This window comes from Zea mays, chromosome 5 (genome assembly GCF_902167145.1).
Source record: "Zea mays cultivar B73 chromosome 5, Zm-B73-REFERENCE-NAM-5.0, whole genome shotgun sequence".
NCBI lineage: Eukaryota > Viridiplantae > Streptophyta > Magnoliopsida > Poales > Poaceae > Zea > Zea mays.
In genome coordinates, this window is record NC_050100.1 from 37,957,345 (window position 1) to 37,984,664 (window position 27,320).

Below are 27,320 nucleotides of genomic sequence, written 5' to 3' on the forward strand. Positions count from 1 at the left end.
CCTGGGATATACTTGTGGTATTTTTCCTCATCCCTGACCTGGACAACAGAAGTTCGTATTATAGTGATGACAACAGAAGTCTAGCGGTAATGATAATGACACAAGTATCATGATTTTCTTCAAGTAAAAAAAATTCATGGCCAATTTTCAAGTTTTTACCTGGCCTAAAACACCGATGACCTAGCAAATGAGAGTTACTAGCAAACATGTGCATACGTTGCATGGACTCCATAATTTGTTGCATGTTCGCTTGAGCTTTAAGTCGCAGCTGATTTTCAAGTTTTATCTCCAGTACTAGCAATCAAAACGGTGAGATAAGCAGCCGCTGCAGCAGCCGACCGCCCACGAATTGTTAATATCTTGGAATCGATGGCTTCAGATATCTTTCAATCGGAATTTGTGAAAGTGAAAAAAAAGACGGATAGAAGAATACGGACATAGAGGGTGTGAGTGTGAGAGCGCTGTGGGAAGAAATAAATGCATGGAAGGAATAGATCTCGTGATATTGACCGGATCGATGAGCTCTTTTTTTTAAACGGCAGGAGCTCTGCCCATTATTTAAGGGAAAAGAGTTTAGAGAGTACAAACAACAGTCTGAGACCGGACAAACCACACCCGAGCACACTCAAAGGGAGGCTAAGCCCCACACCCTAAATGGCTAGCAGGAAGCAGCAATATGAAAATTACATGGGAAGCAAGGCCCGCCTAAATTGTGAAACATCTTCTTTAATTCTTAAGGCGACTTGGACCGGAGGAAGGGCGACGCTTTCGAAAATCCTGCGATTCCTCTCCTTCCAAATGTTCCACATTGTGTAAATCACGATTCTATTGAAAGCGCGTTTCTGATTTTTTGGTAGTAGGGGAGTCGCAGCTTCCCACCACTATGAATTGAAACATATTACTAACTCCGTTTTTCTTATTTTTCATATTTTAGTTTAAAAATAAATTAACGGACAATAAATTTTCGAGAACAGAGATAGTAAATCGCAGCTAGACGATGACAACTACACGGTAGCGATGTCACTCTCCAGCTTGTCCAGACGACCGATGTATACGACAACATATGTCAATCAAATTTCTGAAATCGCTATACACAGACAATAGCGCGAGTCCGAGACATAGGGAATCTTGGACCGAGTGGATCAGATGTAACTAACGTCAGTCAGATATAACTCTATCCACTGTTTTTAATTTGTCGCGATTTAGTTTAAAAATTAATTAGTAGATAATAAATATTAGAGAATGGATTTAGTAATACTCTTCTAAATGGTAAATGCAAAGCTACCGGCTTCTGCCTAGCTAGCTGGCTAGCTTAAATAGTTTCTTTGCGGAAGCTCCTGCGTCCGGACGGCTACCTCCCGCATGGTGTGATTCCTGCAAAAAAACATTACGTATGTTGCGTAATAACTTTTAATCTTCAAGTGAAGTAAATAAAAAACTTCTGCCGAACCATTGCCACCAGGTCGGATATGACGTGTCGTTCAATTTCCAAAGAAAAAAAAGGAAAAAAAAAGGAAGTATTTGCAGCATATAAAATCATCGTATGCAACATCACAAACTTCCTAATGCAATATCTAAAATATCATGTACTACAACATCAAAACTATCCACTACAACATCACAAATTCAACGATGGAAAGCCTCTGAAACTAGATAATCGCGTGCAACATCACAAATTGTCAACTGCAGTATCACAAAATCAGCATAAAAAACAAAACATCTCGATCAAAACATTTTTCAATGTTGCAACATATGGAAAAGGTCATGCCAACACCTAAATTCACTTGCGAAAGCAGAGAGAAATGGCTAAAACTCATATGCTCTGTGTTCGCTGCAGCGAATGCAACGGCTGCAAGTCTCCTCACAGGGGCACTGCAGCAGCAGCCACTGCTTTAGTGCAATCGAATAGGCCCTAAAATTTTGTGACGTTTAGATAATTTATTGCAACATCCAAAAACCATATATTGTAACATCCCCAATGTCTCATGCAACATAGAGAAACAATAAATACAACATCATAAATCAGCTATTGTAACATGTTGGTCATGCAGGCTTGGATGTGCAACAACAAGGGGATGTGTTTGAGGGTGGAAGTTTCAGTTCCAACTACATGTTCTAGTCTGCCACCATCCATCTTTAAAGGGATCATGGCACATAAGAGAGAGTGAATTATGCTTTCTAAAAGCTTATACTCTAACTCGGCCTCTATTTTCTTATTAACAAAATCTATGCAAAGATAATCCATCTGGATATGTAAAAGACTTGTTCAATTCAAAGACCTATAATTTGGTTTTGTTAATTGAATGGTCACTAGTGAACTTATGCTTTCAATGAGTTATGATTGAGCTAGAGTCCACACCAAGGTGGTGAGCAAGGCTAGGAGATGGATGAAGGGTGATCACTCCATATGAAGCAAGCTCACACTTGTTGAGAAGATGAAGAGGTGAAAACAAGCTCGAAGGGTATGTGCTAAGGATTTTCATTTCACTAGTTGAGACACAATAAGTGTATGCTCAGATTTAATATAGATATCCATACTATTAAGAGGAGAAATCTAAAGTAAAATGGTTATATAAGTGATGTAGGAAATGGTGACACTTAAGAGGGGGGTGAATTAGAACTCCTTAGAAACTATCTCTAAACTAGACCACAAATAAATGACTAGAGCAAAACCCATGCAAATAAACAAACTAAAATGTGCAAACTAGGTTTTGTCTAAGTGTTGCTATCTCTACCGCAAAAATAGTTTTGCAACCTAAGTTCCAATCCTAATTATTCTAACTAGAAAGTAGAGATTGAAACTTAAGTACTTAATGTAAATGCAGAAGGTAAAGAGCAAAGGAAGAGATGCAAAACTCTAGTGGACGATGCTAGTATTTTTACCAAGGTATCCAAAACCACGCAAGGTCCCGACTAATCCTCGTTGGTGCCCCTACGCAAAGGGTAGCCCACGTGAGGGCCAAGCACCATGAACGAGTAACTTCGTTGAGAGCAACTGGACTTTTCCACACACAAGTGGTGCTCCGCTTCTGTCCTCCTCTCGGATGCTCCTCGTCGTCTTCACTATCGAGCTTCCGGGTGAAACGCCATGGGCGTCGTTCCCTCCGATACACGGTGGCGGTCTTGGCACAACCGCGGTTGTCACGGTCTCACAAGACTCTCTCCCCACTTGGTACAATTACAACGGTTCGCGTAAGAGCAGAGGGGTTATGTGGTTTTTTCTAAACTCACTCAACTAACTAGGGATCATCTAGAGCAAGCGCAATAGCGGTCTAACTAAGCTAAGCACTTTGCAAAGCACCTACGCTAATCATCAAGTGATTCTAATATGCACTTATGTGTTGGAGCTCTTGGAAATGTGCCTCTATGCTTGGGATATGTTTCTTGTGCTCCTCACTCCTCAAATGCCAGGTTGGATGGGGTATATATAAGCCCCAACTCGAAACTAGCCGTTGGAGAAGAAACAACAGCTTTCTGTTCACACTGGACAATCTGGTGTGCATAGCCGTTGGATTTGACTATTGCAATTCAACTGTTGGCATGTTGACTTCTCACACCAGATAGTTCGACCTCTAGCATCGGACAGTCCGGTGTCTCTCCTCCATAATGCCACCTAGAACTAGTCATTGGGCTCCTGTTCCCTAGTGCACCAGACAGTCCGGTGAGCCTCCAATGCACCTCTAGTGCACAGGCTCACATCCCTTCTCAGTTTTGTTCACTTCTTTTGATTGAGCTTCTTTTGGACTTGTGCCTTGGACTTGGACTTGATATTTATTGGTCTTCTAATTATCTTTTAGGTCTTCTTTTCAGGTGTTGCATCCTCAAAGCCTTAGTTCAATCCACTTCGCATCCTGTGAACTACAAAAAACAAACACTTGGGAAACATTAGTCCACATGGTTATGTTGGTTAGATATTGCTACACATAATCAATGTTAACTAAATCATTTAATTAATGACTTATGTAATATAGTAAAACTATGCTTTTTAGCATCATGGATCTAGGGACTAGAGCATGGAGTTTATTGCTCTAGATTCCTCTCCCTACAAATGATCCTAAAGTAGCCACCTAGGAGGTATTGTACAACCACAAACATTGCATGGCTCTTAATCAAGTAACTACCACATCTCTATCTTGTTGTGGTTATAAAAAGGCTCAAGAGGGGGTGCCAAGTTAGGTACGACTCTTGTCCTACCATGGTGTGTGTTAGGCTATAAATCATTGGTGTGCCACTCTTGAAGGAGAGCATCTATATATGCTTGGTCAATCCAAAACCTTAGTACTTGATATATAATTAGGGCGTCTAGTGAAAGATTACATAGTGAAACCCTACCATACTTCCTTGGAAGAAGTGATGTTGGCCTTACAAACCTTGACATTTAGGAATCATGACTCATGGATATAGTTTTACACATTCTGCATAATGAATTATTGACTTATTATAAGAATCTGCTCTTGGATATGAGTGGCTTAAATGCTTCTTGATTATTGGTTACCTTGGTAACTTGTATGATATGTGAATGATCGAATATTGACTAATATTACTTTCACTTGGGTAGGGTTATCTTAAAGTAGTGACTCAAATTTAATAAAATATGATCAACCAAAAATACTAACCATGGTCAAATATTATATAGCCTTTTAGCATTCATCCAAATTTGTTATTCTTGTTAAGAATGGTGCGCTTACGCTTGTGTTATATTTAATGAAAACCCTAGACATGTATTAGATGTTGGATATGAGGAGTTTCCTGAAGATGTCCATGATTTCTAATTATTGTCCATCGCTCATAGATCCCTATGGATACCTAGAATTACCAAATTGTTTGTGTTGCTTAATGCATATAAGCATAACTATGTGTCGTGTCCAGTGCGGGGAAAGGCGTGCTAGATCAGTAATAGTGATGGCACAATGGGGAAGATACATAATTTACCTTAATATCTCTATAGTATAGTACTAAGTGGTATGGGTACTATGTGGGCCCAGTTTGTATGTGAGATTTGCACGCTATTGTAAAAAGGGATCCTGTGAACCAAAACGGAACATGCAAGAAAAACAGAATCAGAACACTACAGTTTTGTCTAGTGCGGGGAAAGGCATGCCACATCAGCAACAGTGATGGCACAATGGGGAAGATACATAGTTTACCTTAGCATCTCTACAATATAGTACTAAGTGGTGTGGATATCATGTGGGCCCAGTTTGTAAGTGAGATTTACATGCTATTGTTAAAGGGGAGTCTGTGAACCAAAACGGAAAATGCAAGAAAAACAGAATTAGAACACTACCACGGAGAGCAACTTCCTCCACAAGTTGACATACACGTGTGCTCTTCCTTCCACCATCTCTCTCAAGTACTTTGTAAGTCCATATATCCCGGAGATGAATTCAAAACTGCTTTTAAAACACACCATGGGCATTTTCAGTTCAGGGTCATGCCTTTTGGCTTGACCAATGCGCCAGCTACTTCTCAATGCCTTATGAATGACATCCTTGCCCCTTTTCTCAGAAAGTTTGTCCTAGTCTTCCTAGATGACATTGTAATCTATTGTGCCACTTTGGAACAACACCTATCACACATCAGACAAGTTCTGTCTCAATTGAGATCATACCAACTTTTCATGAAAATGAGCAAGTGTTCCTTTGCCCAAAGTTCTCTGAACTATTTAGGGCATATCATATCAATTGAAGGGGTGGTAATAGATTCCTCTAAGACCATAGCAATGCAGAACTGGTCCATTCCAACCAATATCACTGAATTGAGATGATTCCTAGGGTTTACTAGCTACTACAGGAAGTTTATTCAGCACTATGGTTTGATTGCTCACCCTCTCATTAACCTTCTCAGAAAACACCATATTTTGTGGACCACACGAGCTACTGAGGCCTTTTTACAAGTGAAAGCTATTATGCGAAGTGCTCCTATCTTGGCTCTGCCCGACTTCACCGAGTAGTTTGTGGTGGAGACTAACACGTGTGACCTAGGTATAGGTGCAATTCTCATGCAAAGAGATAGACATATTGCTTTCCTCAACAAACCCTTAGGCAACCAACACCAGAAACTTCCAATATATGAAAAAGAATTCCTTGCTCTCATTTTACTATTGAGAAGTGGAGGCCATACTTGCAGAGACAAGAATTCTTGATTAAAATTTTGGCCACCAGATCTTGGCTTATCTCATTGAGAAGCATTTGCATTGTGACATGCAAAGGAAGACTACAACCAGACTAATGGGCATGCAGTTTAAAGTGATCTATAAGAAAGTCAAAGAAAATGTGGTAGCTGATGCTCTATCTTGGGTCAGTCACCTTATGGCAGTTGCTACTGTGGCCACAACCCAGTAGGTATGGATTCTAGAAGTCCTGAATAGCTATATTATAGATCCTATTGCTCAGACTCTTTTGGAAAAACTCTCAGTCCATTCTCTAGATGTGCACGGTTTTTCACTGTCCTAGGGATTGATCAGACATCACAACAAACTTCGGATTGCACTAAACACTGCTCTTCAAACCAAGTTGGTTCATTATATGCATTCTACAGTTATTGGGGGTCACTCAGGTTCCAAGGCCACCTACCAGCACTTAAAGAAATGGTGATGACTAATATGCAAGCAGTTATTAGGTGCAAGCGTGTAAACAACTCTCATTAGTCCATTAGATCTAGATCGAACCGTATGTGTAATCGTGGTTTGTTAGGAGCTTTTTTATAAAGCCACGCGACGTGGTGGTGGGAGGATTTAAATGCTAATTATGACATATTGTTAGATCTAGATCTAACGGACCAAGAGACCTGCTTGCACGATTGCACCTAATGGCTACTTGCATATTAGTGGTTGCCTAAAGAAATTATTCCGATGGAAGGGTATGAAACAAGATGTGGACACTTTTGTGAAGCAGTGAGATGTATGTCAGCAAGCAAAACATGAACACACCCTCCGGTCGGGTTGCTTCAACCATTACCAGTTCCTGCGGGAGCATCGCAAGATCTGACATGGACTTCATAGAGGGTCATCCACCCTTGAATGGCAGTAGCTCAATTCTAGTGGTGGTTGATGTTAAGGCCCATGTGGCCCATATTAGTTGTGCCTATATATTCTACTAAGTCATTAGTACTAATTGTACTCTCACCCACTAATCTAATGTTAGTAACATGGTACCAAAGTAGGTTAGGGCCTAAACCCAAATTTTTAGTCACCATTGCGATGTCTTTGTCCGTCAGGACACCAAGCCTTCTTCCTGGTCGTCTGATCATTGGTCGATGGTACAGATTAGATCCTATATCTTATGAAATGGTATGAAATGTCGTCCGCTAGATCTGGGGTCGATGGCCAAAGAGACGACCACATCTGCGCTACTCCCAGCCCTCCAATCCAATCTCGATAGCCTGATTTTTATACGATGAAGGGGTATCTCTACTCTAATTGCGGCGTCCATGCATGGATCGACAGCCACGACTACTCCCCCCAGCCGACAGGCTTCCCACGGCGGAGCTCCTAGGCCACATTGGCGCTCTTACCAGCGAGAGACATTCCGGCTCACCGGTGTGGGGGACAGATATCCCCCAGGTCCACTAGAAGGCGAAAGGTCCTCGCGCGGGGCCTCGGGCCAGTTACCCTGCAAGGCCATCCCTTTGTGGGTCGGGCAAAAGCTACTGGCAGAATGGGCCGACCTAAGAAGGCGACGGACTCGAGCCCAATCAGTCCATCAAATTGTGCACTATCCAAAGAAACCGTCCGACTTTCCCACGCATGGCGCCCTCAAATGTCGTAGATTAGGGATAAGTCGGCGGGATTTTCGGGAGATCAGTTCAGTCAATTCACTATTATTTAGGGGACATGTGATCAATATGTACGTATGGAGTGCCCCACTGTCGTGTATATAAGGCCCAGGGGGAACCCCATCATTTTCATTCCCATCTACTTATCTCATTAGCTTTTCTCCATTCAGGAAACACCGCTTGTAACCCACCATATACAGCTCCACCCTAGGAAGTATGGTATTACACCTCTCCAAGCGGCCCAAACATGCAGAAAATCGTCTGTCTCTCTCGTGTGTCCAGCACGAACCATTGAGTTACAATCAACAGCATTGTCCTACCCAATAGCACCGCAAGGGTAACCCTAGGTGTGCGGTCGGACTCTAAACACCGACAACCGGTGCTTCCTTCCCCAAACCCAATAGCCTTAGGTGCACGGGGAGACAAGGCGAAACCAACCGAAGAGTCCTTATCGGCGAGGGAGATGCCAATGCAGCGGTCCACTGCGAGCAGCGACTCCATGACAGATGCGACCGACGACGAGCAATTCCACCGTCACCGATTACGAATCCTTTCCAGCAATGCGTCGTTGTGCACCGCAATCCTTTGTGAAGCCCCAAGGAACTTTCCAAAGCCAGGAAGATGGTGTGGTGCGTAGTCGTCGGCCGTGTTATCCTTTCTCCTCTCCCCTGCTTCACAGCGACAAAGAAGTTGAGGAAAGGATGAGAAAGAGGTATTCAAGGACCTGTTTGAGATGAAACAGAGAAGTTGGGGAAAGGATGAAAATAGGTAAGAATATGTGACTTAGTCAATTGGATCACACTCTGATTATGTTTATCTAAATCAAAAGATGATGCCCAAAGAGGTCCAAGTTGATTGGAAGAACGATAAGAAAAAGGACTTAAAATCAGCAGTCTAGGTGTACAGGACCATCTACAGGACTCGGTCGTGTGTGCACTGGACATGCTACAATACATCAATAGCGAACTGGTTGTCTCGGGATTTTTCCGTCTACAATACTCGGTCCTATGCACCAGACCCTCTATATAACTCGGTCATGTGTGGACCGGACCTGCAACAGGACTCGATCATGTGCACCGGACCTGCTATAGGAACCAGTAGACCAACGGCTACTTCGGGCGTGCAACGGCTACTTCAACAGTCGAAAGAGGTACGGTGTGCACCAGACCGGTTTGGTGCCATCCAAAAGAGAAAAGGGCCAATCTATATCATGGAGGACTGACGACCATTATGGGTCCCGGTGGCGCACCGGACCGCTCTGGTGCGCCCGAGAGTCAGTTTTTGAGGAAGTTTCCAACGGCTATTTGAGGCTTGGGGCTATATAAAGGTCCCCTCCACGACACTAAGGGGCACACCAAGGCACATACAAGTGTAGTATCATTATGCAACTATTCTCTACCTCTCTCTTTGTCTATTTCTCTCTAGATCAGGTGTTGGCGCAGTTATAGTCTAAAAGACAGAGGGAAGGTGCTGCTGCGAGATAGAACGGCTGATTGCGAGCTTGAGCAAGAATTTGGCGGTTCTATTATACTGCAACATCGACCAGATATAAGGGAAGACTTTGTCTGTCACCTGGTGACAGATCTGAGCAAACGGAGGAAATAGTTGAAATAGACTCTAAACTAATTTGACAAACTCCAATGTGGATGTGGGCAAGCATTTCAGGCTTAGCCGAACCACGCGATAAATCGCTTGTCTCCTTGTCTCTTGCTCTGTTTGCTTTCTATTTGTACTTCTCTACTTATCTCTGGTATAAGCTGTTTGTGAAGTGCAGGTTCTGTTTTGATAAAAGGACTATAATTCCGCTGCGATCTACTCGACTTGACTATTCGGCTGCAAATCATACTTCGAGTAGAGTAAGAAGTTTGAAGCTTTCGGTGTTAAATTTTATTCGCCTATTCACCCCTCCTCTAGACGACATCCAGATCCATGTTCCCAGTCGAAGGGAACTTTCAATTAAAAATAACCAACATTATATTAACTAAAAATATATAAAAGGAAAACTGATGTTGCACTGATATAGCTCTAGGCTAAGGTTAAAAGTTAGAAGCTGAATCGATAGCTGATGTTAGATAACATGGTGTGTGTTTGGTTGGGATTCTGGGCGGCTTCTGGCCGCCAGAAGCTGAAGCCGCGGCCAAACACCTAGCTTCTGGCCAGCTTCTGGCGGTCGCGCTTCTCACAGAAGCCGCACGCCTTCAGGAAACCCAAAAGCCGCCCGAGCGACGCTTCCGCTGCAAGCCGGCCTTACTCGCGAGGGTTTCCACAACCGCCGCCCGAGCGACGCGTCGTCTCCGCGCCTCAACTCTCCGTCGGCTGTCGCCTCCTCCTCCGCCGCATCGGGTCGGGGACCTCGACCACACTCCCTTCCGCGGTATTCGCTTCTCAGGTATTCCTCCATTCCGTTCCATCTCCGCTCGTCCCTGGCTGCCTCCTATCGCAAACCTCCCTGACCGTTGACGTCGCTAGGGTTTGGGCCGCGCCGCCGCCAGTTCGTCCACAAGGTTGGAGTCGTCCCGTTTCCGAACTCCTCGTAATCGCAGGTACATTAATCGTCTCGTCCCCTAAGCGCTGTTACGGATCCGATATTCCCCATGTACTACTTAGGGTTTAGGGTATACGGATCTGGTAATCCCCATGAACTGATTAGGGTCTAGGTTGCATGAAAACTTGGCCGTGCAATGAGGCAAATTTGTGAACTGCTTAGTAACGAATATCATCTGATATTTGATGTTCAGATCTTGTGGAGTTCGGTGTTTGTCTCTGTTGCATCACAATCTCCTCTCCTACGAAGGTGATGTTCACATCAATTTTTCCATCCCTCTTACTGCTTTACAATTTTAAGATTGTTGTGTATGTTTTCCAAGATCCAGTTGCAAATATGTTCACGGTGTCTGGTAAATCCGTTCATACTGTCTTCGTATTGTTATTAGTGCATAGGAGACTAGTAATTAGTCGTAGTTGTACCCTCCTTTGTCACCAGCCTAGGCAGTGGACATGTAAGTACGCCTAATTTGTGTAGATAGTCCCCATGTCTGGTATACTAACGACCTAATAAATCCACATCAGATGGATTCAGCAGACTCCATAGCCGACAAGGCAATTGGACGGATGCAAGAGATTTCGGACAAGACATTTTCCGTAGCGAGGGAAACAATCCGTCCTGGACGCGGGTTGACCTCATTTGATGCTACCAAACTTCGTGTAGCTTTGGAGGAGATAGCTTGCATGCTGGAGCAAGACTCTCTGGTGTTGCAAGAGCATTTGGACATCGTGAACAACGTAAACATCCCGGTTGACAGCAGCTATGAACCTTCTACCTTGTCGTCACCACCCCCATCTAACGACGACCTTACTCCACATTGGGACTTTGCGGAGCATTTCCAAAACTTCTGGGGTGTTGAATATGACTCCGATCAGATGCCTTCGTTTAGTGACAATGATGTTTAAGGTAGAAGGGAGTGAACCTTGGAGTTAGGTGTTTGAATAACAGGGATGAAGTCCCTTAGCTTTTGTGTACTAAGGGCGTAGGGAAACAGGGAATCAGTTTGTTCTTTTGGTTAATGGGCTGCTGTAAATGTGTTCCCTGTCATTTTGTGTCCAGTACCAGTTTATTTAAGGTTCTCGTTGTGTAATTAAGCAAATTGGAATCTTAGTACTTATGGTATTATCTGAACATAATATGGCCAGTATATTCTTCATCTTTTTTGTTGTTTTTAATCCGAGACCACTACTACGTATGTTGAAAACTATATACTTGTTATGCACTAGATGGACAAGTCCGGCAAAGTGATTGCAAAGTGGGATAGTAGAGCAACAAAAATTTACACAGAAATTTGTGTAGAAGAGGTCAATGCTCGGAACAGGCCACAACAATTTCTAAATGTAGAAGGGTATGCTAACCTCATAAGGAAGTTTAAGGAACGCACTGGTCGCACTTACACCAGGGATCAAATGAAGAATAGGTGGGATTCGTTGAAGAGAATGTTCACCCAGTGGAAAACTCTTAATGAAAGGGCTACAGGTCTTGGTCGAGACCCTCATACTGGTTCAATCAGTGCGCCAGATGAGTGGTGGGCCAAGCAAAATGAAGTAAGTTCATCTTTTTTTTCGTAGACTAACATTAGTATTGGCCATCTAAAAGTAGGACTACGAATTGGTGCAGGCAATGCCAGGTTGTATTATGTTCAAAACAGCCCCCCTAGAGAATGAGGACGAGCTAAAGGTTATGTTTGGACCCATTGTCTGCACAAATGAAAGAACCCTGGTTCCTGGCGTCGAGGATGCTAATTCATCTTCTGATGATCATTTGGAATACACTTTAGGTGGGGGTGAAAACAGCACACCTGACCCCTGCACAAATGCTACTGGGAAGCGTAAGATGCGCCATGATTCCCCAAAACCAAAGAAGAAAAAAGATTCGAGGGAAGAGTACATGAAAAGACTTGTGGAGGCTTTTGAGTCCCGCTCATTGACCACAAACAAGTCCATTACCTCTTCTGACAATGACCCAGTTCGAATAGAGCTTAAAAAGCAGATGCAACAAGTCAAGAAAGATGGATCACCAGAAGGGAGCGAACTACATTTGTTTGCGACTCATCTTCTGATTCAGAAGAAGTATAGAGATGTTTTTGCAACCTTGGAGACAAAAGAAGGAAGAATCGCTTGGCTTCGCAATGCTTACGCGTTAGAAACTAAAAAGAGCACTTAGCTGGTGGACGTCCGACAACAGAGGCCTACATGTTTATTATTATCGTTGGTTATGTGTTTTCATCAGTCATGTCGTTTCAGTATATGTTGCTGGTCCGACAACTGAGGCTTATATGTTCAGTATTATGTTAGTTGTGTCTGCTTAATGAGTCATGTCGTGTCAGTTTTCATACGTATCATTTTCGCTTTCAAACAATTTTCCAAATATTCGAGTTGAACATGTATTAGAATAATCAGAGTTGTAACTTTGTGAGCTATGTGAATCTGTGAACTTCATATGCCTGTAAACTGTTCGGCTTCTTTAATATGTGTTTTATAAACTGTGGTTGCATATGAAATTGTGGCTCTTGCTTGTGTCCATGCAGATGTGTGATCCTTATGAACACACATATGATGATGAAATGGATGCACACACATCTGATGATGAAATGGATGCACACACATCTCATGATGAAACAGATGGAGAAATGCTTGTTGCTCTATATGCTGTAGACATTTGGGGCAGGCATTTCAGTCAGGCTCCTAGAAGAACATTGGTCGAATCTGGTATTCAATGGGTTCAAAGAACGTTGGAGATTAGTAACGACTGTTTTGACATGTTTCGCATGCGAAGAACTGTTTTTAGACGATTGCATGACACGTTGGTACAAAATTATGGTCTGCTTCCAAGCAGGGGTGTCAGTACTATGGAAGCTCTTGGCATATTCTTGTGGGCATGTGGGGGTCCACAATCGTTTAGGCAGATCAGAAATAAATTTGGTCACTCATTGGAAACAATTAGCCGCAAGTATAGTGATGTCCTTAATGCACTTTATAAGATGTCATCTGACATAATCAAGCCGAAAGACCCACAATTCGTCGAGATTCATCATCGTTTGCGAGAGGCGAGGTTTTGGCCACACTTCAAGGATTGCATAGGCGCAATAGATGGTAGTCACTTTCCAGTGGCAGTCCCGGCTTCGGAACAAGCGAAATATATTGGCCGACACGGTTACACGTCGCAGAATGTAATGGCCGTATGTGACTTCGATATGAGGTTCACATTTGTGGTGACAGGCTGGCCAGGTTCCGTACATGACACAAGAGTACTACAGGATACTTTAATAACTTATGCGGACAGGTTCCCCCATCCACCGGAAGGTATACAAATATTTTGTACATTTGTAGAATACAGTACTATTTTATGTCACATGTACGTAACATTTGTATTTTGAGTTTGTGCAGGTAAATACTATCTTGTCGATTCGGGTTATCCAAATAGAAAGGGGTACCTTGCACCTTATAAGGGGCAGAAGTACCACATTACGGAATGGCAAAATGCGAGGCAACCTATTGGGAGTAAAGAAGTATTCAACTATGCGCACTCATCCCTACGAAATGTTATTGAGCGATCATTTGGGGTGCTAAAAATGAAGTGGAGAATTCTATTAAGTCTCCCTTCATTTTCGCTTGAGAAACAATCGAAGATAATTATTGCATGTATGACACTGCATAACTTCATTAGAGATAGTGCTCTACACGATAGAGATTTTGATGAAGTAGGACCTAATAGCCTAAGTCATGATCTACCTGCAGGTGAGAGTAGTACTAGCACATCTGATGAGTTAGACATGAGTGATTTTCGAGATGCAATTGCAAATGCATTAGTGGCGTAGTTGACTTAGTGCAATTGTAACGGTACTTATGATGTAATCAACTCCACTAATTATTTTGTAATGAACTTTATCTGTGTTATGGGTTTCATTTTATCGTTTGTTCGAACAGAATCTGCAATTTGAGAATTTGTATCCAAACACGTAGATTCTGACGAACAGCTTTTCTGCACAGCTGGCGAACCAAACACCTAAATTCTAACCACCAGCTTTTCCCAACAGCCAGCTTTTCCCCACAGCCAGCTTTTCAGATAAGCTGGCCAGAAAAAAGCCGAACCAAACACGCCCATGACAACCAGACTTGCCTACCTTAAAGCATCTGGCTCAAAGTACGCCACTTACCGAACCGAACCAAATCAAACCAGTAGAAAACCATTAGGGCGTATTTGACAACAATATTTTCAAAATCATTGTTTTACAATATTATACTACCTCCGTTCACAAATATATGATATCGTTGACTTTTTTGAAAACTTTGATCACCCATCTTATTCAAAATATTTATTCAAAAATATAAAATTTTAAGTTAAGCAGAAACTACCTTAAGTGATAAAACAAATCACAAAAAAATTGATGATAACTCATTATTTTTTGAATAAAACGAGTGGTCAAAGTTTTTTTAAAAGTCAACGGTGTTATATATTTATGAACGAAGGGGGTACTTTACAGTTATCATGATAATATAATAGTTTTGGTCAGCTCAGAAAATACAATGATTTTGAGAAACATTGTTTAGATACAACATTGTAAACCATGGTATTTAGACAAAAGCTAGCCATGCCATAAAATTTTTGGATTTGAGTGGAGTTTTTAATATAAAAAATACAATGATATGTAGAATATCATGGTTTTGAAAACATATTTTTTAGAAATGTAACCAAACACTTTATAGCATAAAATACGCTGATATTCCTATAAACTATGATATTAACTACAAACTATAAAAAATACTTTGCTTACAAATAGTTACTTATAGCAACTTAAAGGGATTAAGCCAAATCTACTGTTTTACTACTCTCAAATAGATTTAGCAAAAAAAAGACTAGTCCAACAGACTTTATAAATTCATAACTCTATATGAAGTGTGAAGTGGACTATCTAAAAATTGAGAGCAAATGTGTAGTAATAAAGAACTACTCCCTCCATTCCAAAATATAATTCGTTTTAAACTAATTAAATATTCATTAAGTAACATATGAATGCAATATGAATGTGGTTTGCATGTATGTCTATGTTCATTGTCATTTGACTCATTGTGGACAAAAAAAAATGTGAGCTAAAAAGAACATTTTAAGGACATGAAACTCATGTGCCCTAACAATATAGAACTTTATTGTGCAATTTCATTACTATGGATCCACTTCACAAGTAATCCACACATCATACTTGGATAAAACTTCCTTGAGTTTGTCATCTGTACATGTATGTCCCAAATTTGCAATAAAGATATTAAAGCAAGGTGGTATATCATTTGAAGACTTATCGCGTCTATCCTACACCAAACATACCATACTATCAAGCTCTATATATGTCGAGCAAGCTTTAAATAAGAAACATCGGATGACAAAACTTTTTGAATTTCAGTATATCTTATCATAACATGTTCACTGCGTAGTACATTCATCTAGTAAATTATTAAGGGACGAAGACAGCAACGACTACAAATAAAATGAGCCACCCAGACACGGCTGCCACTGCTCTCAGACTCCACCCGATATTCCTCCACTTCGATCAGCAGCTGCCCGCACGCGCGCTGATGGGGAAGCCGGCCGAGTCGTCGTCGACGTCGTGGTCTGCGCTGTTCGGTTTCGGTTGCTTCAGCTCTTCCCATGCCGACCGCTCTGGTGACGGCCCGGGCAAGGTGGCCTCCGCCGGTTCCAGGCCTCCCGCGCCACCAGCACCGCTGCTTTCGCCGGATGACCTATCACTGTCGCTGGCGGGATCTGACGTGCTGGCTTTCACGGTGGAGGAGCTCCGGGTGGCGACGCGGGACTTCTCGATGAGCAACTTCGTCGGCGAGGGCGGGTTCGGGCCCGTGTACAAGGGCCGCGTCGACGAGCGGGTCAGGCCCGGCTTGCGGCAGCCGCAGGCCGTCGCCGTCAAGCTGCTCGACCTCGAGGGCTCCCAGGGCCACAAGGAGTGGCTGGTAAGCAAGTTTCTGAATCACGCGAACAATCTGATTCGGGTTGGTTTCGCAGATTTGAAAGAGAATAGCCAGCCATTGATCCATTTTATTCCGAATTCATTTTCGTTGCAATTTAATTTCTACTGCCATTTTAGTCCTTTTATTATTTAACAAACGAATTGAGCCCGCCCCAGTCTAAAGTCCGAAGAAAACAGTAGCATCGCCATCTGTAGCTGAGCTGTGATCACTTTCGGAAGCCGACATGTCTTCTCCCCTCTCCCTTGAGACACAATTTCATTTCGGGATTAATTCTTTGTTTGGTGCCCTGGAGGGAGCTGTATGCAGTACGTCAACTTGTCAACCACCCAACCAACTGCAGCACTGCTTATTCGGTCAAACAATTGTACCAAGTGTTGGTGGTCAAAATATTCCTTAAACAATACTGTACTGTACTAAGGAAACGCTGCCTGTGTTGACCTGCAACTACTTGTGATTATTCACTTATTTGTTCGTTTGTTTTTGCTGGTACAGGCTGAGGTCATTTTCCTTGGGCAGCTGAGGCATCCGCACCTTGTCAAGCTCATCGGCTACTGCTACCAGGACGAGCACAGGCTTCTCGTGTACGAGTTCATGGCCAGGGGCAGCTTGGAGAAGCATCTCTTCAAAAGTAGGGCAGGTTCTAATAGTTTAGGGTAAAAGGCAAAGCCAACAACGTACGTTCCTAACGATCGATGATCTCTTCGTGGAAACGAACAGGGCACTCTGCTTCCCTTCCGTGGTCAACGCGAATGAGGATCGCCATTGGAGCCGCCAAAGGTTTGGCTTTCCTCCACGACGCTGCCAAACCCGTCATCTACCGCGACTTCAAGACGTCCAACATCCTGCTGGACTCGGTAAAATAATGAGACCAGGCTGCGCGCGCATTCGCTCCATGCGGCTTTCCCTGACTCGCGCCTTCATTCAGGACTACACGGCGAAGCTGTCGGATTTCGGGCTAGCGAAGGCTGGACCTGGAGAAGACGAGACCCACGTGTCGACCCGAGTCATGGGCACGCAGGGCTACGCCGCACCCGAGTACATCATGACAGGTATGTACTTAGGCAAAAAATATTATGGAACATGCATGCGCGCACTCAGCAGTGACGATCTACTGTTAATTTTTTCTGCGTTAAAATTAGCAGGGCATCTAACGACCAAGAGCGACGTGTACAGCTTCGGCGTCGTGCTCCTGGAGCTGCTAACGGGGCGGAAGGCGTTGGACAAGAACCGGCCGCCGCGAGAGCAGAGCCTGGTGGAATGGGCGCGGCCATGCCTGCGCGACGCTCGCCGGCTGGAGCGCGTCATGGACCGGAGGCTGCCGCGCCCCACCACGCCCACCCGAGCAGCCCAAAAGGCCGCCGGGATAGCCCACCAGTGCCTCAGTGTCAGCCCCAAATCCCGGCCCCAAATGTCCCACGTTGTACAGGCCCTGGAGTCGCTGCTTGCTCTAGACGATGCCGCCGTGGAGCCGTTTGTGTACACGGCGCCGCCGGAGAGCAGATGACCTGTGTCATCTTGTGTAAAAAGCAAGCGCCGGTGAGTCAACAATCCGAAGGTGTTTTGCCCACAGTAGTCCACTATATATATATTTTCTATTGTAAAAAACATTAGTTCACGCGTGAGACGCGTACCTCTGTTTTTCTCGCCCCTGGGAAACTTGGTGGCTGCCTCTATATTTACACTGATCTAATCTAGGCGACAGATCACACATATTTTTATGTTTTCTATTATATGCTCAATCATAATATATATTATTATAAAAAATAGGAAAAAAACAAACCAGTATGATCAGGTCTAGCTCGTCGTGTCACACCTAAGAGCATATGTATAACCTAGAGACTCTGATTTAGTTTTCTAATTATAAGAGGCAACTAAGAGACTATATGATATAACCCTAAACTTCTAAATCATAAATACGGTCAGCACACAATATGTATAGAGAGTCATATAAAGATGAATTCTTCTTGATTATTTTTCACTTAACTTTCTAGAGTCTCTTTTAAGAGACATCTCATTTAATTGGATTGTACCTACCCTATGGCTTATGAAAGGCACGGTGATTGGGTCCAGCTAACATGGCCATGCTAGGGTCGGACTAAATCGTGTCAGACCATAGGTCGTCATGTAAATGTTTGGAACGTATTTAAATAACTATTTCATTAAATTAAAGTCTATTTATATGATATATAGAAACTATAGTAATATACAAATATCTAAGTAGTATAAAAATTTATGTGAGCTATGCACGTGCGCCGCCTCCGGTACTCTGTCGGCATCGTGGACTGACTATATGTCAAAAAAAATCTCAGAACAGGTCGATTCCAATATATACCCTATACCATACAATGCGCTTCATCGATGATATTCTCTCAATGGTACCCGTTCAATGTTCGTGCGACTTGGATACCGCTTGTTATCTTGTAGGAGGAAAAATGTGATTGTTGGTGGTCGGAAGGAATTTTTTTTTGAAGTAAAGGTACTGTAGGAAGGACCTACAGTAATATTATTAAATCAAAAGAACTGAGTTTAGGGAGAAAGAGGCAAATTACAAAGAAAAGGAAGGAAGAGGGAGCAGAGGGGGGAAGAGTTACAGCCCTAAGTTGAGCAACCAAGATGCAATATCTTCCTTAAGAATAGGCTTAACTCGATGGCATAATAAGGCAATTTCACTCCTAAACATAGCCTTGCACTCAGAAACCGAAGGGGGAATTTCGTTGAAGATCCAATTGTTTCTGCACCTCCAGATGCACCACGTCATGATGATAATAGCTTCTAACCTCCAAGGAACTTGCAAGCGTCTTCTAATTCTCATTAAGGTATGCAGAAGATCCGTAGAACACGGCGGGAGGAAGCCCAAAAGTAGCCAACATCTCCTAGCAAAGTTGCATCTGAAGAAAAGATGAATAGACGTTTCTTCAATCTGGAGAATACAGTTGTCGCAGGTGTATGAGTCTAAAGGCATTGAACGTCGTCTGAGAAGGGAGCGGGTATTCAATCTATTTTTGAGCAATAACCAGAAGAATACTTTGTGCTTAGGTTGACATTTAGATTTCCATAACCAAAAGAAGAGAGGGAGCGATTGATGGGTGCCAATCAAGTGAGCATAGACCTTCTGAGAAGAAAACCGATTGAAAGAGGCACTGCATCGCCAAATATCATTGTGATCAAGCAACTGTAGATTACCAAGGGTGTTCTGAAGTGAGAGAAGCTGCTCGAACGCTTCAGCAGAGAGGGGGGTATGGAACAGTTCATTCGGGGAAGCCAACCGAGCTTGACTAATGTTAATCTCCTTGACAGAGGCAAAAGACCAAAGCTCCAGGAACTTTTCAGATAATCGTTGTCCATTCCATCGATCATGCCAAAGGAGAGTAGATTTACCATTTCCAATCTCCACTTGGGCAATTTCCTTAAAAGAATCTTGGATTTTGAGAATATCTTTCCACCAAAACGAGCCAACTGGTTTAGTTGAGGGCAGAGAGTTGTTGTAATGAGTGTCCCAGATAATGTTAACCCATGGGATGTTGACTCTATTAAAGAATTTATGAAGGCATTTCATAAGGAGCGCTTTATTCTGCCACTCAAGGTTGATGACTCCAAGTCCCCCTGGGTTTTTGGCCTGCAAACTGATTTCCAAGCAACTTGAGGAGGTTTTTTTGCATTTATGTCTGCCCCTCTCCAGAGACAATGCCGTCGAAGTTTGTCAATCTGTTTGATCACAGATTTTGGGAGCTTCGGGGTGCACATGTAATAGGTTGGAAGTGAAGAAAATACCGCGTTGACCATTTGTAATCTGCCAGCCTAAGATAGGAAAATAGAAGTTGAAGCTAGTCTTCTTTCAATCTTCTGAATGAGGGGAATGAAGGCTTCCAAATTGGGTTTTTTAAGCCCCAAAGGAAGCCCAAGATACGTGAAGGGCAAAGCCCCAACCTTGCAGTGAAATGTATTTGCTAGCATTGCCATTTTCTGCTCTGAAACATTGATGGGATAAATATTAGATTTGTTATAATTCACATGGAGCCCTGTAGAATCAGCAAATGAATTAAGCATTGCTTTAAGAAAGAAGAGTTGTCTAGGGCACGCTTCCAGAATCAGAATTGTATCATCTGCGTATTGGATAATCGGGAAGTCGGATCCACAGGAAAGCGGGATCGGGAGCTTGAGGATGCCACAATCCTTGGCCTTGTTAATAATTGACTGAAGTAGATCAGCAGCTAAGACAAAGAGAAGGGGGGACAGGGGATCCCCCTGCCGAATCCCACGCCTGCAATGAAAACGTCTGCCCGGGACCCCATTCAAAAGAACTTGTGACATGCCAGAGCCAAGAATCAAAGAGATCCAGTGAAGCCATCTGTCCCCAAAGCCCTTATGCCTCAAAATATCAATGATAGCAGCATGCTCTAGTTTGTCAAAAGCCTTTTCAAAGTCCAATTTTAGGATAACCATTTCTTTACCCGATTTGTGACAAATAGAGATGTATTCAAAGGCCCATGCTAGACAATCCTGAATTGTCCGTGCCTTGAGGAAGACATATTGATTCTGGTAGATTAGATTAGTAATAACCAGTTGTAGTCTATTGGCAAGAAGTTTAGTCAGGATTTTCATGCTTGTATTGAGGAGAGATATCGGTCTATAGTCCCCCATTGAAGTAGGCGAACTAAGCTTGGGGATGAGAGTCACAAAAGAACCATTGATGCTTTCTAAGCAGATTGATCCCTCATAAAATTTATCACAAAGCTCATAGAAGTTGGAAGCAATTACCGGCCAGCATTTTCTCACAAATTCTATGTTAAAACCATCAGGGCCTGGGGACTTATTGGTAGGAAGATTTCTGATGATCTGGTCTATCTCACTATGCGAGAATGGCAAATCCAGTGTTGACAGGTTATTAGCAGGTTGAATCAATTCAGATAGGTTGAAAACCATAGTTGTTGGCTGGGAGGTCCCTAATCGATCTTTGAAGGCTTGGAACAGAACCTCTTCTTTATCCTTATGAGAGAAAGCCACCATGCCATTATCACAAGACAGAGACAAGATACTGTTGTGTCGATGCTTGGAAGTGGCATTAGCATGAAAGAATTTTGTGCCAGCATCCCCCAACGTGGCCCATTTGATTTGGCCTCTCTGCTTCCAGTAGGTACGCTGATTGGAAAGAAGACCCTGCAGGTGGTGAACTAGAGCATTCTTAAAGTTCCATTCTTGAATTGTTAGATCTCTGCTTTCCTCAATAAAATCCATCAATTGAATGATCAATTCCGTCTTAACAATCAACTTAGCTAGATTGGGTAAAGATTTCTGCCACCCATGGATCACCTTTCTTGCTCTTTTAAATTTGGCCATAAGCCGTTTTGCAGGATCAGGCTGGAATAGATCGTGCTCCCAAGAGGCTTGGAATCTGGAATGGAAGTCCTCAAGCTGAAGCCAATAGTTTTCAAATCTGAAAATGGGCAGTTTAGGAACGTTAGATTGAATGTTGACCACCTAGAGAACATGATCTGTGGTGCTCCTGGCCTGGGAAGAGGCAGAAGTGGCTGGGAAGTTGGAAGACCAGGCAGGCGAGACAAAGCACCAGTCCCGCTTTTCAAGCAGAGGATGACGCTGCATATTAGACCAAGTGAATGCTTGCCCTCTGAGAGGAATTTCTTGTAAACCCAGCTGACTGATTGCCGCATTGAAATTGAGCATTCTAATAGGGTCACCACCCTGCTTGTTACGATTTTCAGGATACCTAATCATGTTGAAATCACCAAGGAAAATCCAAAGCTTGTCTTCATCAATTTCAAGGTTAGAGAACCAGGCAAGAAAAGCTTCTCTACCATGAGGAGAACAAGGGGCATAGATGTTGGAGAGCCACCAGACTTGCCCATTTAGATTGGATTGGAAACGAATAGTGTGCCCAAACGAATTCTGTTCAACTACCTCAGCCTCAAAGAGGGAGCTTTTCCAGATAGTGATGAATCCTCCAGAAGCTCCAATAGAAGGGCCGAGAGCAAATTTATCTAAATAGCGGTTGCAGAAGAGACAAATATATGAGTCATCGAAGGATTCCTTTTTTGTTTCCTGAATACAAACAATGTCACAATTGGATTCCAAAATATTATTCCGCAAAGAGTTCCACTTGATGTCAGAGTTAATGCCTCTGATGTTGTGAGACAAAATTTTCAGTGACCGATGAGAACTCTGAAAAAGATTATCCATTGAAAACCAGAAATATTTCACTCAAGAGTTCGAGTACGCCAAACATACATCGACAGGGGTCCAAGCATACAATATAAAGAAGGTAGGTCGATTCAGAGATTCCAAAAAAAGTGGGGCAATGCGTGCCAGTACCACCCCCGAAATCCAGACATAAGAAAAGCCGAAAAGGCTTAAATAAACCCCATGTTATCTTTGATCCCAGAAAATTCGATCCATTCACCCATAAGACATAAATTGGTGAAAAGTTTGATGCGTTCCCCACAGCGGCCACGACAGGCCCAATAACATAAAGAGTAGTTTTGTTGCGGTACATAATTAAACCAAAAGATGTCAAGAACTGCGGCACCTCAGCCCCAAGCTGAGACAGAAGAGACGGTGACGCATTACAGCCCCGCCGAGGGATGAGACTCCGCGTCATCATCCATATCAGAAGCCTCCCTTTGGTCTTCGGACAGAGAACTCGGCTCATTCCTGGAGCAAGACGAGGAACGAGGCCTCTGAATGGCAGCACTGGAGGACCTGGAGTTATTTAAGGTATCAAGGTTCAGCTTGTGGGGGTCAACATTGTAGAAGTCAGCGCCCAACTTCTTGATAGTCCTGTGGGAGAGAGATGGCGGTGGGGATGACCCAGCACAGCACAAGCAGTTATTTTTTATTCCAAAACAAGACTTAAAGCCTTTGGTCTTTTCTCTGAGCCTTGCACTCCTTCTCACTTCAGTGTCAACCAAGGATGCACGTTTCTTTTTGTTAACTGCTTCAGAAGTCACAGTGGACTGAGCATCCACAAGCGGATCCTGGTTAGGGGGAAGCAAGCATTTGGGGGGGATCTTAATAGGCATAGTTTCCATGTTGGGTTCCATGAAAGCAGAAAGAGCCCCCGACAACAGAAATTTTTTGGCCCACTCAAAAGAGTCCGGCCTCATAAGTAGGCCCATAAAGAAAGCTGCCCAAAGTTTTGGAACGGGGATGAGGTATGTATTGGGGGGCAAAGTTCAGCCCAGGAGGAGAAACGTTTTCTGGCCATGAAATCTTCGTAGGCAGGGTCCTGAGAGGGCTGATCCAGATGAGTCATGCAGCCCACAATGATGTTTTCATCAGCATTCAGATTCAAATTTTCCTCGCCCTGGTCGTTATTTCCCTCCAAAAACGGGTCCGCTGGGGGGAGGGCTGGTAGAGCAAGCACAACAACTTCTTGATCTTGGACTTCTTCCTGAGGGAAGTGGACTGCTTGCGGGATAACGATATTGTTAAAAAGACCCATTGGTTCATCTGAAGGCAAGTCCTCAAGGACGGAAAGCTGATAACTAAATTGTTCCTCCTCATTGATGGCAATTGGCACTGGTGCAGGTGGTTGCTCTTGCTGGACCTGTTCAACCGGCCAAGGGTCCCAACCATCATCAGCAATGTTGTCATTTATAGCATCTTCTTCAATTTCACCAATGGGAGGGATGTTGAGGTCAAATTGGAAGTTGGGCACAGGCTGCCCCAATCCAAAAAATTCCACCGGAAGTTGATGACCATTATGAGGATATGGAGGCACAACCTCTTCGACCTTAGGCAAGGCACCAAGCATGAATTGTTGAACTATATCGCACTGAACAGTCCAGGAAACCCCATGAAAACCTTCAGCTACTGAAAATACAATAAACTGGGAACTTCCTGCAGAGATGTCACCCTTGCTCTAACCACGGCGGCGACTTCATCGTTGGCAGCGGCAGCGAGTGCGCACACAGGGAGGGCAGCGGGAGCGCGCGCAGGGAGGGCCATCAACCCTTTCTCTGTTGGTTTCTTGACTGAAGGTGTGGATTGTGCCTTTGATCGACCGTTTTAATTACTTCTGTACCACAAGCTATGGGTCTGGTAAGAAGATGCATCAGAGTGGTATGGTCGGAAGGAATTCAAAACGTTGAACATTCAATCTTCTTAAGTCCCCGTGTCGAGGATACTTTTAGAGGGTGTTTGATTTGATAAATCATTCTATTCAAGATGATATTCTGCATCATAAGTTTATTTCTCAAATTTGGTGTGATCATCTTATTTTTCATGTTAATACTAACTAAGTATAAGGAATGAGGTGGTGATGGATCAACTCATTTCATTCCACAATCCAAATAAAAAATGAGGAGTGAGAAGATGATGGACTAGCTTATTCTTCAAATCAAACATCCTATTAACTCTTTGTAACACCCTGAATTTTGGGATATAAATTTTTTCTAATATCCACCAAATTCAGGTGTTACCCTCTCATTTCGTTGTTTTCCTTCTATTTTTCTAAATAATGGAGAATTATTTTGTTTTATATTGACGTAAATCTAGTGGAATGAGCCATAGAGATGCTTTGGTTGGTGCATTCATGTCGTTGCATAGTGTTTCTAAGTGCAAAAGGTCTTTGAAACATGTTAATATACCTTGTGGAAGCCTTCGGTAAATTGTCATATTTTTGAAATAGTTTTCTATTTTTTGAAAACTAGAATCTATTTATTTGAGGTACTTAAAAATATTTTTAGAAGCTCTAAGTATATTTTTGAGTTCATTAGGTGCCAAAACATTTCTAGAGATTTTCTCTGGAATTTGTGGAAGCACATACAATATTTTGAGCACAAAATATGGATTTCTAGGCTTTTCTGAATTTAATAAATGGTAAAATCCGAATTTTAACCGAATTTTCATCTCGTTCGAACCCTATATATATATATATATATATATATATATATATATATATATATATATATATGGTCGTCTTCTCCTCGTTGAGCACATTCCAAATCACAAAACGATTTTCTCAGATTCATTCCCCATTTCCCGAAATTGCTCGCCGAAGTTCGGAGCGGTTCTAACTCCAACGACAACCCCGACGATCAATTACTTCCAATCCATGCGTCATCGGCGAAATCCGAGGGTACCTCTACGTTCATCTCGTCGAGGGCTTCGTCTCGGTGCATCTGGTTCGTCGATCGGACCTCCGAATCTTCGTCAATCGACGAATTCATCCTTGGCTCCGACGAGAGTCTTCTTCCCTGGTGAGCTCCTCCATTCATGAAGTTCACAGGATGTTTTCCATGTGTTTATGTTTTAAAGTTCACATGATGTGAAATGGATTGGACTTAGGCTCTAAGAATGCAACACCTCAAAAGAATACATAAAAGACCTGCAAATACTCAGCACAAGCACAAGCACAAGACACAAGAACAAAAGAGCTAAAGAATAGAAGATAGAAGATTCAAGAAGTGGGCAGTCAGCTGAAGCACAGGTGGCGCATCGGGCCGCATGCACAGAGAGCTCTGCAATCGGCTCTTGGGCAGCTAACGCACCAGACCATTCGGTGGTGCACCGGACCATGGTCCAACAGCTAGTTGCCAACGATCATCTAACGTGGCAGCATCAGACCATGCAGTTGACACACCGGATCGTCTACAGTGCTATCAGTGCCAACGGCTAGCTGATGTGGAGAGTCTAGACCAAACGGTCCCGTGTGCACGCATACAAAATTCTGCAGCTTTCCACCAACTGCTATAATTGAGTGGGGGCTCTATATAAACCCCCTATCTGGCCATTTGAAGGTGTGGGAGCCTAAGAAACATACCAATATATGTGATAAACATCTCCAAGTGCTTAAACATCCAAGTGCTTAATAGAATCACTTGGTGATTAACGTATGTGCTTTGCGAAGTGCTTAGGTTAGTTAGACCGCTTATGCGCTTGCTCTAGGTTGTTCCTAATTAGTTGAGTGAGTTGAGAAAAACCCACAAAACCCTTTGGCTCTTGCGCGAGGCTTTGTAATTGTACCGAGTGGGGCGAGAGTCTTACAGGACCACATCAACCGTGTTTGTGGTGCGGTCACCATCGTGTACCCGAGGGAACGAGGCATGTGATGATTCGACAAGAAGCTCTATAGTGGAGAGGGCGGGGAGCATCTGAGAGAAGCCAGAAGCGGAGTACTAATTGTGCATGGATAAGGCCCACAACTCTCTACGAAGTTACTCGACCATGGTGCTTTGCCCCTCGCGTGGGCTACCCTTTGCATAGGGGCACCAACGAGGATTAGTTGGGACCTTGCATGGTTTCGAATACCTCGGTAAAAATACCAGCGTCGTCCACGAGAGTTTGCATCTCTACCTTTGGTTATTAGCTTCTACCTTTACATTAAGTACTTAAGTTTGAATCTCTCTATTCCTAGTTTAGAATTCTTAGGATTGGAACTTAGGTTGCATAACTCTTTTGCGGTAGAGATAACAACACTTAGACAAAACCTAGTTTACACATTCTAGTTTGATTATTTGCATGTGTTTTCATCTAGGGATTTATTTGTGGCCTAGATTAGTGATATTTTTAGAAGTCATAATTCACCCCCCCTTAAGCATCCATGTTCCTTTCACCATCCACGCTCCCCTCATTGACACCTTCAAACCCTTCAAAGGTGAAATGAGATATACTCTACTTTAGTTGTGCTTCCCTATTGTGGTTCCTTGCAGGAGCTTCTATAGATCTCCAATATTTAGCGCCCACCTCCAGTGAACCCACAAACAACCACTATTGTGCCTCCACAAAGGGAAAAGGACGAGGCTGGTGTTGCCAGCTTTACTACCAACCTCAAAGGCTAAGAGTATGCCAAAGTTGTTGACTAGACCGAAGTTGCGTACCAAAGACAATATGAGAGCACAACTTTGAAACACCTAGTTGAGCTAGACAACATTGATGACAAGATTGAAGATCTCGAATCCATCCAAATGCAGATTGAGATTTAGAAACAAATGATGCTTCGGGTTGCTTAGTTTCAACATCAAATAGATGACGCTTCTTAAGAGCTTCATCGCATAAGAAAG

At 43.1% G+C, this 27,320-nt stretch overlaps 2 protein-coding genes across 3 annotated transcripts; both read left to right on the forward strand.

Annotated features, from left to right (window-relative positions):
- The first annotated feature begins 12,857 nt into the window (after window positions 1-12,857).
- On the forward strand, window positions 12,858-14,215 carry LOC103626245 (putative nuclease HARBI1). The gene is made up of 2 exons (XM_035959000.1): window positions 12,858-13,626; window positions 13,711-14,215. Exons 1-2 carry the CDS (start codon window positions 12,888-12,890, stop codon window positions 14,139-14,141), a joined length of 1,170 nt encoding a protein of 389 aa, XP_035814893.1. The 5' UTR covers window positions 12,858-12,887; the 3' UTR covers window positions 14,142-14,215.
- A 1,491-nt stretch (window positions 14,216-15,706) lies between these two features.
- Window positions 15,707-18,014, forward strand: LOC100272518 (putative protein kinase superfamily protein). Of its 2 annotated transcripts, none has more exons than XM_008683161.4 (5): window positions 15,707-16,284; window positions 16,795-16,930; window positions 17,020-17,156; window positions 17,228-17,351; window positions 17,442-18,014. In XM_008683161.4, exons 1-5 carry the CDS (start codon window positions 15,808-15,810, stop codon window positions 17,804-17,806), a joined length of 1,239 nt encoding a protein of 412 aa, XP_008681383.1. In that variant the 5' UTR covers window positions 15,707-15,807; the 3' UTR covers window positions 17,807-18,014. The 2 variants fall into 2 exon arrangements, with proteins under 2 accessions (XP_008681383.1, NP_001346584.1); NM_001359655.1 differs by having other exon boundaries at window positions 15,851-16,284; window positions 17,445-17,911.
- The last annotated feature ends 9,306 nt before the right edge of the window (window positions 18,015-27,320 follow it).

What these genes read in the sequence shown, in the direction of transcription:
- LOC103626245 (XM_035959000.1), top strand. Translation starts at nt 12,888, where the DNA reads ATGGATGCACACACATCTGATGATGAAATGGATGCACACACATCTCAT. An exon ending in GTTCCCCCATCCACCGGAAG is followed by an intron (nt 13,627 to 13,710) that starts GTATACAAATAT and finishes GAGTTTGTGCAG; the next exon opens with GTAAATACTATCTTGTCGAT.
- LOC100272518 (XM_008683161.4), top strand. Translation starts at nt 15,808, where the DNA reads ATGAGCCACCCAGACACGGCTGCCACTGCTCTCAGACTCCACCCGATA. An exon ending in CCAACATCCTGCTGGACTCG is followed by an intron (nt 17,157 to 17,227) that starts GTAAAATAATGA and finishes GCCTTCATTCAG; the next exon opens with GACTACACGGCGAAGCTGTC. An exon ending in ACCCGAGTACATCATGACAG is followed by an intron (nt 17,352 to 17,441) that starts GTATGTACTTAG and finishes CGTTAAAATTAG; the next exon opens with CAGGGCATCTAACGACCAAG.